The sequence below is a fragment of the Chanodichthys erythropterus genome, chromosome 18 (assembly GCF_024489055.1).
Source record: "Chanodichthys erythropterus isolate Z2021 chromosome 18, ASM2448905v1, whole genome shotgun sequence".
NCBI lineage: Eukaryota > Metazoa > Chordata > Actinopteri > Cypriniformes > Xenocyprididae > Chanodichthys > Chanodichthys erythropterus.
The window spans coordinates 1,557,482-1,569,981 of NC_090238.1; the positions used below are offsets into that span (position 1 = coordinate 1,557,482).

The following is a 12,500-nucleotide window of genomic DNA, read 5'->3' on the forward strand; positions in this document are numbered from 1 at the left end:
TCAATTTTAATTGGTAATGATATGGTTTCTTAAACAGCTGTAGCGCCTCAGTTCAAGTGACAGCACGGATCATTGCTACTAGTTACAGCAAAAAATAAACATGGGTGAATATCAGAAACAATCAGCGTTTCAACTGGAGAAAGACGTCAATAAAACAGCTCGGAGACTAGACTTTCATTTAACATCACATTTACCTCAAGAAAGCTATTCAGTGTCCATAAACGCATTAGCTAGCTGGAAAAAATAAATCTAGAGAAGAGCATTTTGCTAAATGTATGCACTGTATTGATATCCAATTTCAATATATATAAATACTCAATGAAACTCAATTATACTAAAATAACTCTGTAATAAATCTTATAAATCACTTATAAGCATTATTATGAAAGGGAAAATGTCATGATCTGAGGTAACAATATTGCTTCAAAATATGATGGGTGGATAAAACTTTTCCTACTGTTTTTCTTTTAGTCATGGCTATAATGTGTGGAGGGACCCATTGAAGCCAACGCAAATCCTTGCCAAACTCTGCAAAGATGGAAAAATGGATCCGCCCCAGTACGGCCCAGGAGGAAGAGTGAAAGTTGCGAACAGAGTTTACACAGGACCCACTGAACTCGAGGATGAAAATGGTATGTACGTTTTCACAAAGCATTTCGAAAGGGAACAAGTATAATGGTGGTCATCTTGGTAGATTAGCAACAATCACCTTGTTCTGAATCGCTGAGTTCCCATCGGAGAGCAGCACATCAGAACAAATGCACATACTTTTCTACGGCAGGACTGAAGAAACAGACGGACGAGCACCTGGCTCTTGCTGTACTAAACCGCTGGGAAGAAATTCCACGAATAGGCTGCAAGCTGGTTCCAGAGCACGTGGAGACAAGGTCTCTCCTGAATCCTGATAAACCTGGGATTGAGCAGGTCAGGAAAAATGTCCCAAAAGCATCGCTGTCAGATAACGAAATGACGATAATGAACCGTTAGTGAATGTGAGTGCTTGTGATGTAGGGGAGAATTGAGATGTGGGTGGACATGTTCCCGAAGGATATGCCTGCACCGGGACCAGCTATTGATATTTCACCTAGGAAGCCAAAGAAGTAGGAATCACGTGGTGAAAGTTTTTGGCCAAATAAAGATGACTATTTTATACTCAAAATACGTTTTCGTCATTGACAGATTTGAGCTCAGGGTGATCGTGTGGAACACAGATGAAGTCGTTCTGGAGGACGATGACATTTTCACAGGGGAAAAATCGAGTGACATATTTGTTAGAGGGTACGGGATCTTTTTCTCTTTTTTCTCTGAAAAAAATAAAAGAGCTGACTGTGACTTTTTATTAATAATTTTGACTTTATTTCTTGCTACTTTTTTTTCTCAAAATTGCGAGAAAAAAAGTCTGAATTGTTAGGTATAAACTCACAATTATATTTGCAAGTTTTCATTTCAGAATTTTGACTTTACTTTTGAGTTGTGAGAAAAAAAATAATTGCAAGAAATAAAGAATTGCGAAATATAAACTCGCAATTCATAAAGCTAATTGTGAGCTTATAACATAACATTTCAGACTTTTATCACGAAATTCCAAATTTTTTATCTTACATTTCTCACTTTATTTCATGCTATTCCGACCTTATTCTATAAAAGTCTGAATTGTTAGGTATAAACACACAATTACATTTTTAATTGCGAATTTATATCACAATTCTGAAGGAAAAATAAGTAAAGTCAAAATTGCGCGATATAAACGCGCAATTAAAAAAGCTAATTGTGAGTTTATACCTACCAATTCAGACTCTCTTGCAATTCTGAGTTTATATCTCAAAATTCAAACTTTTTTCTTGTAATCACCAGTTTATATCTTGTAATTTTAACTTTATTTATTGCAATTCTGAGTTTCATTCTCAGCATTGTAAGATATAAACTCAAAATTGCAAGAAAAAGTCTGAATTGTATGAGATAAACTAGAATTTAAAAATGTAACTGCGAGTTTATTTCTTGCAATTCTGAATGTTTTCTCAATTCTCTTATGCTCACCAAGGCTGCATTTATTTGATGAAAAATGCAATAAAAACAGTAACATTGTGAAATATAAATGTCACGTGATTCTTCCGAAATATATATAGCGTTTATGATCAGAAGGGTACCAACTAACTGTGCCATCACTATGCAACTTGTGACCAACAGATGGCTGAAAGGCCAACAAGAAGACAAGCAGGACACAGACGTCCACTATCACTCGCTGACTGGAGAGGGCAATTTCAACTGGCGCTTTGTTTATCCCTTCGACTACCTACAGGCCGAAGAGAAGATCGTCATCTCAAAGAAAGAGTCCATGTTTTCTTGGGATGAGACCGAGTATAAAATTCCTGCCCGACTGAATTTGCAAGTGTGGGATGCAGATCATTTCTCTGCAGATGACTTCTTGGGTGTGCTGTTGTGTTTTACTAATCTTTTTATATTCAGGCTCAGTCTTAATGGCCTTCATTTATATGGTCACATGTGTGTTTGCTTTTTGTTTCAGGTGCAATCGAACTTGACCTGAATCGATTTCCTCGAGGTGCAAAGACAGCGAAGCAGTGCTCCATTGACATGGTCCTTAATGAGCAAGATATGCCCATGGTCAACCTCTTTAAACAGAAGAGAATTAAAGGCTGGTGGCCGTTTGTGGCTCGAGATGAAAATGATGAGTTGGAAATTACAGTAAGTGACCTGCAAATAAAATGGCTGCACATAGACAGGTGTTGCTGGGGAGGAGGAGGATGAAAGTGATGTGAACACAGTGACACTAGTACTAGACAATTTAAATGCATGCAAGTTCATTGGCTGAAAGATCACTAATAACACGAGGCAGTTGGCTGGTAGATTTCACATGAAGCATGACTACTATATGTGAAATATTTCTTGTTGAAATTTTCCCCTTCCATGCTTTCAAATGCCAAATCTTACACTTCTGCATATTCAAACTCAATTGCATGATACACAACATTCTGAACAACAATGCAAATCATATGGACTACAGTAATTATACTTTTTGACATTTTTGGAGCTTAGTAGTAAAAATCATCTTTCAACTGTGCTTTGAACATTCTTCAGAGTATCTTGCTTTGTTTCAGTAAAAGAAAGAAAATCATACAAATTGTAAATGCATGAGAGTGAGTAACTTTTTTTCTCACCTTTTTTGCATGATATTAACCTGTGAATGACAAAATGTTACTCCTAAACCATCAGTGGGCACTGGCAGCATTTTTTGCTCAGCTCTGATGTCTAGTTTAATGGGTTTTTTATACCTTAAGGGAAAAGTAGAAGCAGAGCTTCACCTGCTGACAGGTGAGGAGGCAGAGAAGAGTCCTGTTGGCGAAGGACGCAATGAACCAGAGCCTCTAGAGAAACCAAAGTAAGATCAGCATTCACACCAACTTTTACATCCACATCTACAATATTTCAGTCATTTGCCACTTACAGTTTTTCACTTTCACTAGTCTACTAGTCAACTTTTTGTTTGTTGAACTACTCATTATACATCACTTTATATTTATAATGCTGAAATATTATATCATACAATTTTTTTAAAGAGATTTTTTACCAAATTACCCCCCCCCCCCCCCCAAAAAAAAAGTCATTATAGTTTGTCAATTGCAACGGTTTGATGGGTTTTGACTTATTTTGATGAGCTAAAACATTATGTATGACCAGTCACAGGTGAAGCAAATATCGTTGATCATCTTCTAACAGGGCCACATATTAAGGTCTGGTTAGATTAGATGGTCAGCAGACAATCAGTTCTTGTAATCAACATGTTGGATGCAGGAGAAATGTGCCGGAATAAAGATCTGAATGACTTTGACAAGAGCCAATTTGTTATGGCAAGGCTACTGTGCCAGAAATGGCAAGGCTTGTGTGTTGCTCCTGGTCAGTGATGAGAATTTACTAACAGTGTCCAAGGAGGGACAAACCACAAACCACCAATCATCATCGATGCATGAGGCCACAAAGGCTATCCCGTCTGGTCCGAGCCAACAGAAGGTCTACTGTGGCACAAGTCGCACAATATTTTAATGATGGTTATGGGAGGAGTGTGTCACAACAATCAGAGTGCCTATGATGACACTGTCCACCGTTGATAGCACCTACAATGGGCATGAGCGTTGGAACTGGACCTTGGAGCAGTGGAAGAAGGTGCCCTGTCCGAAGAGTCCCATTCTCTTTTACATCACATGGATGGTCGTGTGTTTGTTGCATTTAGCTGGGGAAGTGATGCACCAGGATGCACTGTGGGATGACGACAAGCCGGTGGAGGCAGTGTGATGCTCTGGCCAGTGTTCTGCTGTACATCCTTCATGACAGTGGTGTTCCCTGGTGGAATCCTTTCATCACACTGCACTCATTGTTTAGAAATGGTTTGAGGAAAATGAAGAGATAAAGGTGTTGCCCTGGCCTCCAAATTTCCCAGATCTCAATCCATCTGTGGGATGTGTTGGACCTACAAGTTCGATCCTTGGTTGCTTCACCTCACAACCTACAGGAATTGAAGGATCTGCTGCTCATGTCTTGGTGCCAGAAACCACAGGACACCTTCAGGGTTCTGGTAGAGTCTAGGCCTCGTGAGTCGGCAGTGTTTTGGCAGCACACGGATGACCAACAGCATTTTAGGCAGGTGGACATAATGTTTTGGCTCATCTGTGTATATGTTAGATTAATGTTTTCCTGTTATTAGCATACATCATCATCACGTCGCATGAGCAGCCAGGGCTGGTAGCACCGATCTCGTCATGCGAAATGAATGACCACGGCCAATGGCAAGGTTCCATTCATTTAGGAGGGAGGAGATGGATCCGTCCCCAATCTGATAAGGGCGACCAGGTGGTCTGCTTCAGCTGGTGGGAGCATGTCTTTTCGGTGTGGCGGGCAACAGTGCTGGCTAGGTCAGCATGGGCAGGAGTATGACTTTCAAGCCGGGCCACATCCAAACAGAGCCATGTGGTGACAAGTAATTATGTCTGTGATTGTTGACAAACCGGTGTGTAGGGTGACAGCCACATTTGTCATGAATTTGAACCAGCAAACACAAAGAATTTGACATTGGCAGCACATATGAAATGACTGTAGTCTTCTGGCGTCTTGCAATTGAAGAGTCCAAGTCTCGGAACTGTACAGAAGGATTGGTAACATGAAGGTAGAATAGAACTGGAGTTTTGTACTAAGCTGGGTCTTCTGTTGACACCAAAGGTTCTGAAAAGACCTCATTGCTGAAGCAGCCAGACTGATTCTACGTGCAGCCTTGCACATTCCATCTGATTTTTGTACACTACCTATATACATGAACTGTGTGACATTTTCCACCTGCTGACCCCAGACAGTGGTATTCCCAATATTGGATCCACTGCCCAAGCTCTGCAGTTTTTTTGTTTTTTTTTTGCCATGACATGTGTAGGCCCAGGTGGGAAGCCTTTCGCTTGAGATGCTCAAGAGATGTTGCCTCATCTCAGCAAGACTCATCAAGCAACAAGACATCATCTGTATAGTCTAGGTCAGTGAAGTCATGCTCTGGCAGCTTAACAGCATTCCGTGATGCTATTCGCTCAAGGATCCAATCCATGGCTCTGCAGAAACGTGCTGGAGCCAGAACACAGCCCTGCCTGACTCCAGAGGTGGTTGTGATTTCTTCAGAAAGTGAGCAGTTAACCCTCACTCTGGCAGTAGTGCCTTAATGGAGGTCCTTGAGATCTAGCAGGAAAGTTGGTATACCGATGCCCCAGTGCGCTCCATGGTGCTTGATGATCAACAGAGTCACCTGCTTCCTTAAAACTGACATAGGCTACTATGAGTGGATGGATGAACTCACAGAGTATTTCTGATAGAAACCAGGATAACGTCTGTTGTAGATCTGCCTGAAGTAAAACCTTATTGTTGAGGGCAGCGTTGAGACAAAAGAATCCTTGCTAACAGGACGTGAGCTTTCCAGGAACTGACAAAAGTGTGATGGGCCTATAACAGAAGCATTCATTCCTTGGCCCCTTACCCTTGTTCAGAGCCACAATAATTCCTTCTTTCCACTGAGCTCAGAAGACCACACCTGCAAAAACATTTTTTTGGAGAGAGTTGATGCTGCATTTCAGTCGTTCTGGTGGAATTCCATCTGGGCCAGCAGCACAGCCATGATACAGCTTTTGAATAACTATGTGGACCTCGTCCAATGTTAGAGCGTGAGGTGATATACTTGAATCATCGAGAGCTGAATCGGATTCAGTGGTCAAATCCAAATAATGGTATAGCTGGTGGGTGATTTGGTGCATTTGAGAAGTATTCCTGCCATCGATGCAGGATATCAGATTGACTAGAATATATTGAGCCATCTGCTTTAAGGATCGAGGTGGTGCCTTGAGTCCCATGTGAACCCTGTATCTTGCTGATGGTCCTGTATGCTGCCTTTAAATTGTTCTGATGTAGCCCATCCTCTACTGTGAAGCATATTACCAGTCCCTAGCAAATGAGGCAGTGCTTGGCCTTAAAGATTCCCTGAAGCAACTCTGCCTTGTTACCGGCTAAACGGACTCAAACTTTCGCATCAATTGTATCCATTGCTTCATGGGATAGCCACAGTTTCCGATGAGATCTTCTGTAGCCAAGGATGTCTTTGGCAACTCTGCGGATATGAAATGACTGTAGTCTTCTGGCATCTTGCAATTGAAGAGTCCAAGTCTCGGAACTGTACAGAAGAATTGGCAACATGCAGGTAGAATAGAACTGGAGTTTTGTACTAAGCTGGGTCTTCTGTTGACACCAAAGGTTCTGAAAAGACCTCATTGCTGAAGCAGCCAGACTGATTCGACATGCAGCCTTGCACCTTCCATCTGATTTTTCTACGCTACCTATATACATGAACTGCATGAAATTTTCCACCTGCTGACCCCAGACAGTGGTATTCCCAATATTGGATCTTTGAATATTGGAATTAAAGTTATTAAAGTTTGTTTTTTTGCCATGACATGTGTAGGCCCAGGTGGGAAGCCTTTCGCTTGAGATGCTCAAGAGATGTTGCCAGTTTTGATGCAGACTCATCTAGCAACAAGACATCATCTGCATAGTCTAGGTCAGTGAAGTCATGCTCTGGCAGCTTAACAACCTTCCGTGATGCTATTTGCTCAAGGATCCAATCCATGGCTCTGCAGAAATGTGCTGGAGCCAGAACACAGCCCTGCCTGACTCCAGAGGTGGTTGTGATTTCCTCAGAAAGTGAGCTGTTAACCCTCACTCTGGCAGTAGTGCCTTAATGGAGGTCCTTGAGATCTAGCAGGAAAGTTGGTATACCGATGCCCCAGTGCGCTCCACGGTGCTTGATGATCAACAGAGTCACCTGCTGCCTTAAAACTGACATAGGCTACTATGAGTGGATGGATGAACACGCAGTGTATTTCTGATGGAAACGAGGATAACGTCTGTTGTAGATCTGCCTGAAGTAAACCTGATTGTTGAGGGCAGCGCTGAGACACAAGAATCCTTGCTAACAGGAGGTGAGCTTTCCCGGAACTGACATAAGTGTGATTGGTCTATAACAGAAACATTCATTCCTTGGCCCCTTACCCTTTGTACAGAGCCACAATAATTCCTTCTTTCCACTGAGCAGGAACATGCTCAGAAGACCACACCCACAAAAACTGCATTTCAGTCGTTCTGGTGGAATTCCGTCTGGGCCAGCAGCACAGCCATGATACAGCTTTTGAATAACTATGTGGACCTCGTCTAATGTTAGAGCATGAGGTGACATATTTGAATAGAGTCTTTGGCAACTCTGCGGATAGTATCACTGATTGTTGCCCATGCAATCTCAACATCCTCTGATAGGTCATCCAGCACTAAGAAATTATACTTGATGGTGACATCATAGCACTGGGCCATCACAAGCTTGTCTGTCAGCATCTGCACACTGAATGTTGGCTGTGGCTTATGCTTGTATATGGGTCTAAAAGGATTGCAATAGCCACAATAAGCAGGTGGTGATCACTATTTGCTGGCGCCTTGGAAAACTCGGTAAGATCTAACAATGTCGAGAGGTCATGCCAGGATGCGATCTAGTTCCTTCCTTGTGCAGCTATCATTGGATGTCCATGTAAACCTGTGGATAGCTCGTCTTCAAAACCACGACCCAGTGGCCATTATGCCCTCAAAGGAACACAGAGAAAGAAGATGGCCTGAACTGTCATTTGTAGGACCCACACCGAATGGTCAGACATCATCTTCGAAGCCAGCAGTCCGTGGCCCTGTGTTTGCATTCACGTTGTCAAGAATGAGCACTTCGTTGTGTTTTGGCAATGACTGTATTGTGGAAGCCAGCTGATGGTACAAACCGTCCTTTGCCGTGGCATCAGCATTCTCTGTTGGTGTGTAGGCAAGTATAAATGAGAGTTGTCCTTGCCGATGGAGAAGCCGTGCATACAGGAGTCTCACAGGACTACACTACCTTTGTGTGATCAATGCCGCACGAGAGCAGTATGGTAGCGCCATTGACCATTCGCTGTTCATGGCCTGCCAGCCACGCCTTGGTAATACCGTCATTGACAAGTGCCACCTGGTAACCAAACAGTTCAGGGTGATGATGTTCCAGATTGCAAAGTGGGTAACTGATTGCAAATCGACTTTTGGAGCTCTCTGCTCAACCTTCATCCGAGAACTGCCATCCCAAGAAGGACTTGACGGTCCACTTCATAAAGGTGCGATCTTGCAGAATTGATTTAAAGAGTACAATAAATCTAATAAATAAATAAATAAACAAATAAATAATAAATAAATAGAAATATGCCAAAAAGCCAAAAATATGGCTTTGCATATTCTGATTTAAAGGTAATCTCTCCTGTTATTAAAGGGTTAGTTCACCCAAAAATGAAAATTATGTCATTAATGACTCACCCTCATGTCGTTCCAAACCCATAAGACCTCCGTTCATCTTCGGAACACAGTTTAAGATATTTTAGAATTAGTCCGAGAGCTTTCTGTCCCTCCATTGAAAGTGTATGTATGGTATACTGTCCATGTCCAGAGAGGTAATAAAAAACATCATCAAAGTAGTCCATGTGACATCAGTGGGTTAGTTAGAAGTTTTTGAAGCATCGAAAATTCATTTTGGTCCAAAAATAACAAAAACTACGACTTTATTCAGCATTGTATTCTCTTCCGGGTCTGTTGTCAATCCGGGTACACGACGTAAGACGCTGCTGATGTGTTATCCGGTGCGCCCGAGCTTCGTTTACAGTCTGAGGGAGACGCACGCTGTATTCAAGCTATTCTACACTGTTTGTATTTTGGTATTGCTATTTTTTATTTATTTTTTTACTTTTTTAAATGGTGCGTAAGTGTGCATGTCGCGGATGTCCTAATCGCCAAAAACAACGACGTAAAAGTGCATTACCAACGCCAACAGATGAAAGGATTCAAATTAATCAATTCAATGGAATCAATTCAATGGAAAGGATTCCGGAAGGTCTTACGGGTTTGGAACGACATGAGGGTGAGTCATTAATGACATAATTTTCATTTTTGGGTGAACTAACCCTTTAATACCTTCAAGAAAATGAATGATACTCCACCTTACATTAACATGCGTGTCCTGTTTTTTAAAACAAAATTAGAATCATACCCCTTTCAGGTTTTAAATGATAGATCCCATTTTCTTTCATTTGTCACAAAATCTGTAAAACATGCATTTTTAAGTAAATTCTGTCTCCCCAGATATCAGCCTGCTACGAAGTTTGAAGCATTTGATTATGATATACTTTAAAAACGTTACCTAACACTAACCTTCTACCCAGAAACCTTGAGAAGCAGCTGCCAATTTAATTAAATTCACTTTACATTCCAGTTTATTTGTAAACCTGATTCTTAAATGGGAGGTAAGTTTATACAGGAATCTGGGGCCTCATGTATAAAACGTTGGGAGGAAACCATCCTAAATTTGATCTTACAATAATTTCTCCCACGTGCGTACATGTAATTCATGGAATGAACGTACACACAGAAAATGAGCGTACGCCTCCCTATTTAGATTTGAAATCTATAAATCACAAATGAGCTTGAACTTGCGTGCAGCTGAATGTTTTCAGTTCTCTGCGTTTTAAACAACACATAATTAAAATAATTTACATATAAAAGATCACCATTCATTGTCCAAATCCTTGGCGAGCTGCAAGAATAGCTTAGATTTCCAAAAACCTGCAGTAATCTGACCAGGAAAAGTGTGTACGTCTGCTCAGACCCTGATGTGGCTCTAAGCACTTTTCCACGTCAAGGACGTTTTTATAAATATGAGCGTTGGCGTTGATTTAAGTGTATGCACACTAAGATCAAATCTGTGCGTACACACGCTTTATAAATGAGGACCCTGGTTACTATATAATGTGTCTTGTGATCAGAACAGACATGATTATTTTTGTTTTGTGGGTTAGCAAAAGAGTTTTATTGGCAGTCAGTATAATGACAAATTTTTTAAAGCTAATATGTGCTTGTTTTCAATTTTTATATTCATTGACAAGGCTTTCAATAAATTTTGGGCTAGAGGGTAAAATGGAAAAATATCTGAATATATTTATCAAATGACACTAAACGTGTGGACAGTGTTAACTGTCTGTGCATCATAAATATTATATAATATATAAATAATATCTTGAAATATATCACTGCCATTGTTTCGACTCAAGATTCACACCAATAATGTTTTTTTAAAGGCACATTTATAAAAGCTACTTAAATGTCTTAATTGAACAAAGGCCTAATCCTGTGAAACCCTGTCTGTGACACTAGGCCCGGATGTACTTAAATCACTTTAAGTAAATTAAACATTTCAAGGGGAGCTGTCTGTGTTGATAAACCATTTGGTTATGCTATTTACAGAAACATTATAATAATAGAAATAATAAATCCCCCATTAAACATGTCTGAATAAGTTGAGAATAAATCCCAACGCGTAAAGACAGCTAAAGTTCGCCCTCTGCTGTGCCGCAGACTTTTACCATGAGTTTTTCTTTGTCCCACCAGCCGTCCTGACACAACCTTCCTGTGGTTCCTTAGCCCTCTAAAGGCAATCCGCCATCTCGTCTGCAACCAATACAAGTGGCTGGTCATCAAAATTGTGTTGGCGCTGTTGATATTAGCAATGGTGGGCTTGTTTCTGTACAGTATGCCAGGTTACATGGTGAAAAAGCTTCTAGGTGCTTAAAAAGCTTTCCCAATGCCTGCAGTATTTGATAATATTTCAATGTTATTTCACATGGAATGATGTATTTGTTTGTTGAAGTCATTTGTTAAAAATCCTTACTGCTTTAATGGGCAAAGCCCAACTGAGAACAAAGTTCATCAAACTCTTTTTGAAGACTTTTTGGGAAACGCTATAAAAGCATTTGCAGTTTTGGCTTTTCAAATTTTAAGTGTTACTTTCCAACCATAGTTGTTAGCTTTTTGTGTTTCAAAAAACATTTGACTGCATAGCCAATGCTGATGTAAAATGTTTTTTGCTTGTTTTTTTTATATCAATTAGTTCGTTTCTGGGGTTATCAGATTGTTGGAAGTTATTTCTTCACTGAAAGATGTGTTATTGTGTGCTTTGGCTGCTACTAATAAATCAACAATAAATAAATAAATAAAAACTAAACGTGCATTTTATTTATTAACAATGAAAATCTTGCCACTTTTCATGCTACATTTTCTGCACCTATACTCAAACCAATCCAATCGTGAATTACCAATATTTTGCAATAAACGGGCACATTTAAAATCCATTTGTAAGCATAAATTGAACAGCCATCCTTGTTTTCCATTCGAGATTCAACCTTTTGTTTTGTTGAACAGCTACTCAAACACTCGAGCTTATGCATGAGCACTAATGTGCACTATTACACATGAAGGCATTTTAATTACTGCTCTGAACCTGCCAAAAGTGCATGCCATCAGAGAGACATGTAAAAATTGCCTATGTCCACAATATTTAAAAGCATGTTCAATGGTTTTGTCCCACCAGCCGCCCTGACATTGCATTGCTGTGGTTCCTTAGCCCGCTAAAGGCCATCCGCCATCTCATCTGCAACCAATACAAGTGGCTGGTCATCAAAATTGTGTTGGCGCTGTTGATATTAGCAATGCTGGGCTTGTTTCTGTACAATATGCCAGGTTACATGGTGAAAAAGCTTCTAGGTGCTTGAAAAGCTTTCTCAATGCCTGCAATATATGATATTACTTCAGTGTTATTTCACCTAGAATGATGTATTTGTTTGTTGAAGTATATATAGGGTGAATTCAGGTTGACTGGGGCACTTTTTCCAAGTCATCTCAATGGCAAAAAGTGTCCCAATCACCCTGAATTCACCCTACTTATTTTGTTAAAAATCATTACTGCATTAATGGGCAAAGGCCAACTAAGTTCATACATTTTTGGGAAATGCTATATTTGCAGTTTTGGCTTTTCAAATTTTAAGTGTTACTTTCCAAACATAGCCGTTAGCTGTTTGTGTTTC

At 40.4% G+C, this 12,500-nt stretch overlaps 1 protein-coding gene across 1 annotated transcript in view; it reads left to right on the forward strand.

Annotated features, from left to right (window-relative positions):
- The window catches only part of LOC137006126 (otoferlin), a 35,918-nt gene extending 24,709 nt beyond the window's left edge, over positions 1 to 11,209 (forward strand). Inside the window, exons 34-41 of the mRNA XM_067366626.1 lie at positions 472 to 632; positions 782 to 924; positions 1,012 to 1,100; positions 1,180 to 1,278; positions 2,188 to 2,429; positions 2,525 to 2,703; positions 3,297 to 3,397; positions 11,029 to 11,209. Of these exons, the coding sequence (XP_067222727.1) occupies positions 472 to 632; positions 782 to 924; positions 1,012 to 1,100; positions 1,180 to 1,278; positions 2,188 to 2,429; positions 2,525 to 2,703; positions 3,297 to 3,397; positions 11,029 to 11,209 (1,195 nt within the window). The remainder of the gene's footprint in view (positions 1 to 471; positions 633 to 781; positions 925 to 1,011; positions 1,101 to 1,179; positions 1,279 to 2,187; positions 2,430 to 2,524; positions 2,704 to 3,296; positions 3,398 to 11,028) is intronic.
- The last annotated feature ends 1,291 nt before the right edge of the window (positions 11,210 to 12,500 follow it).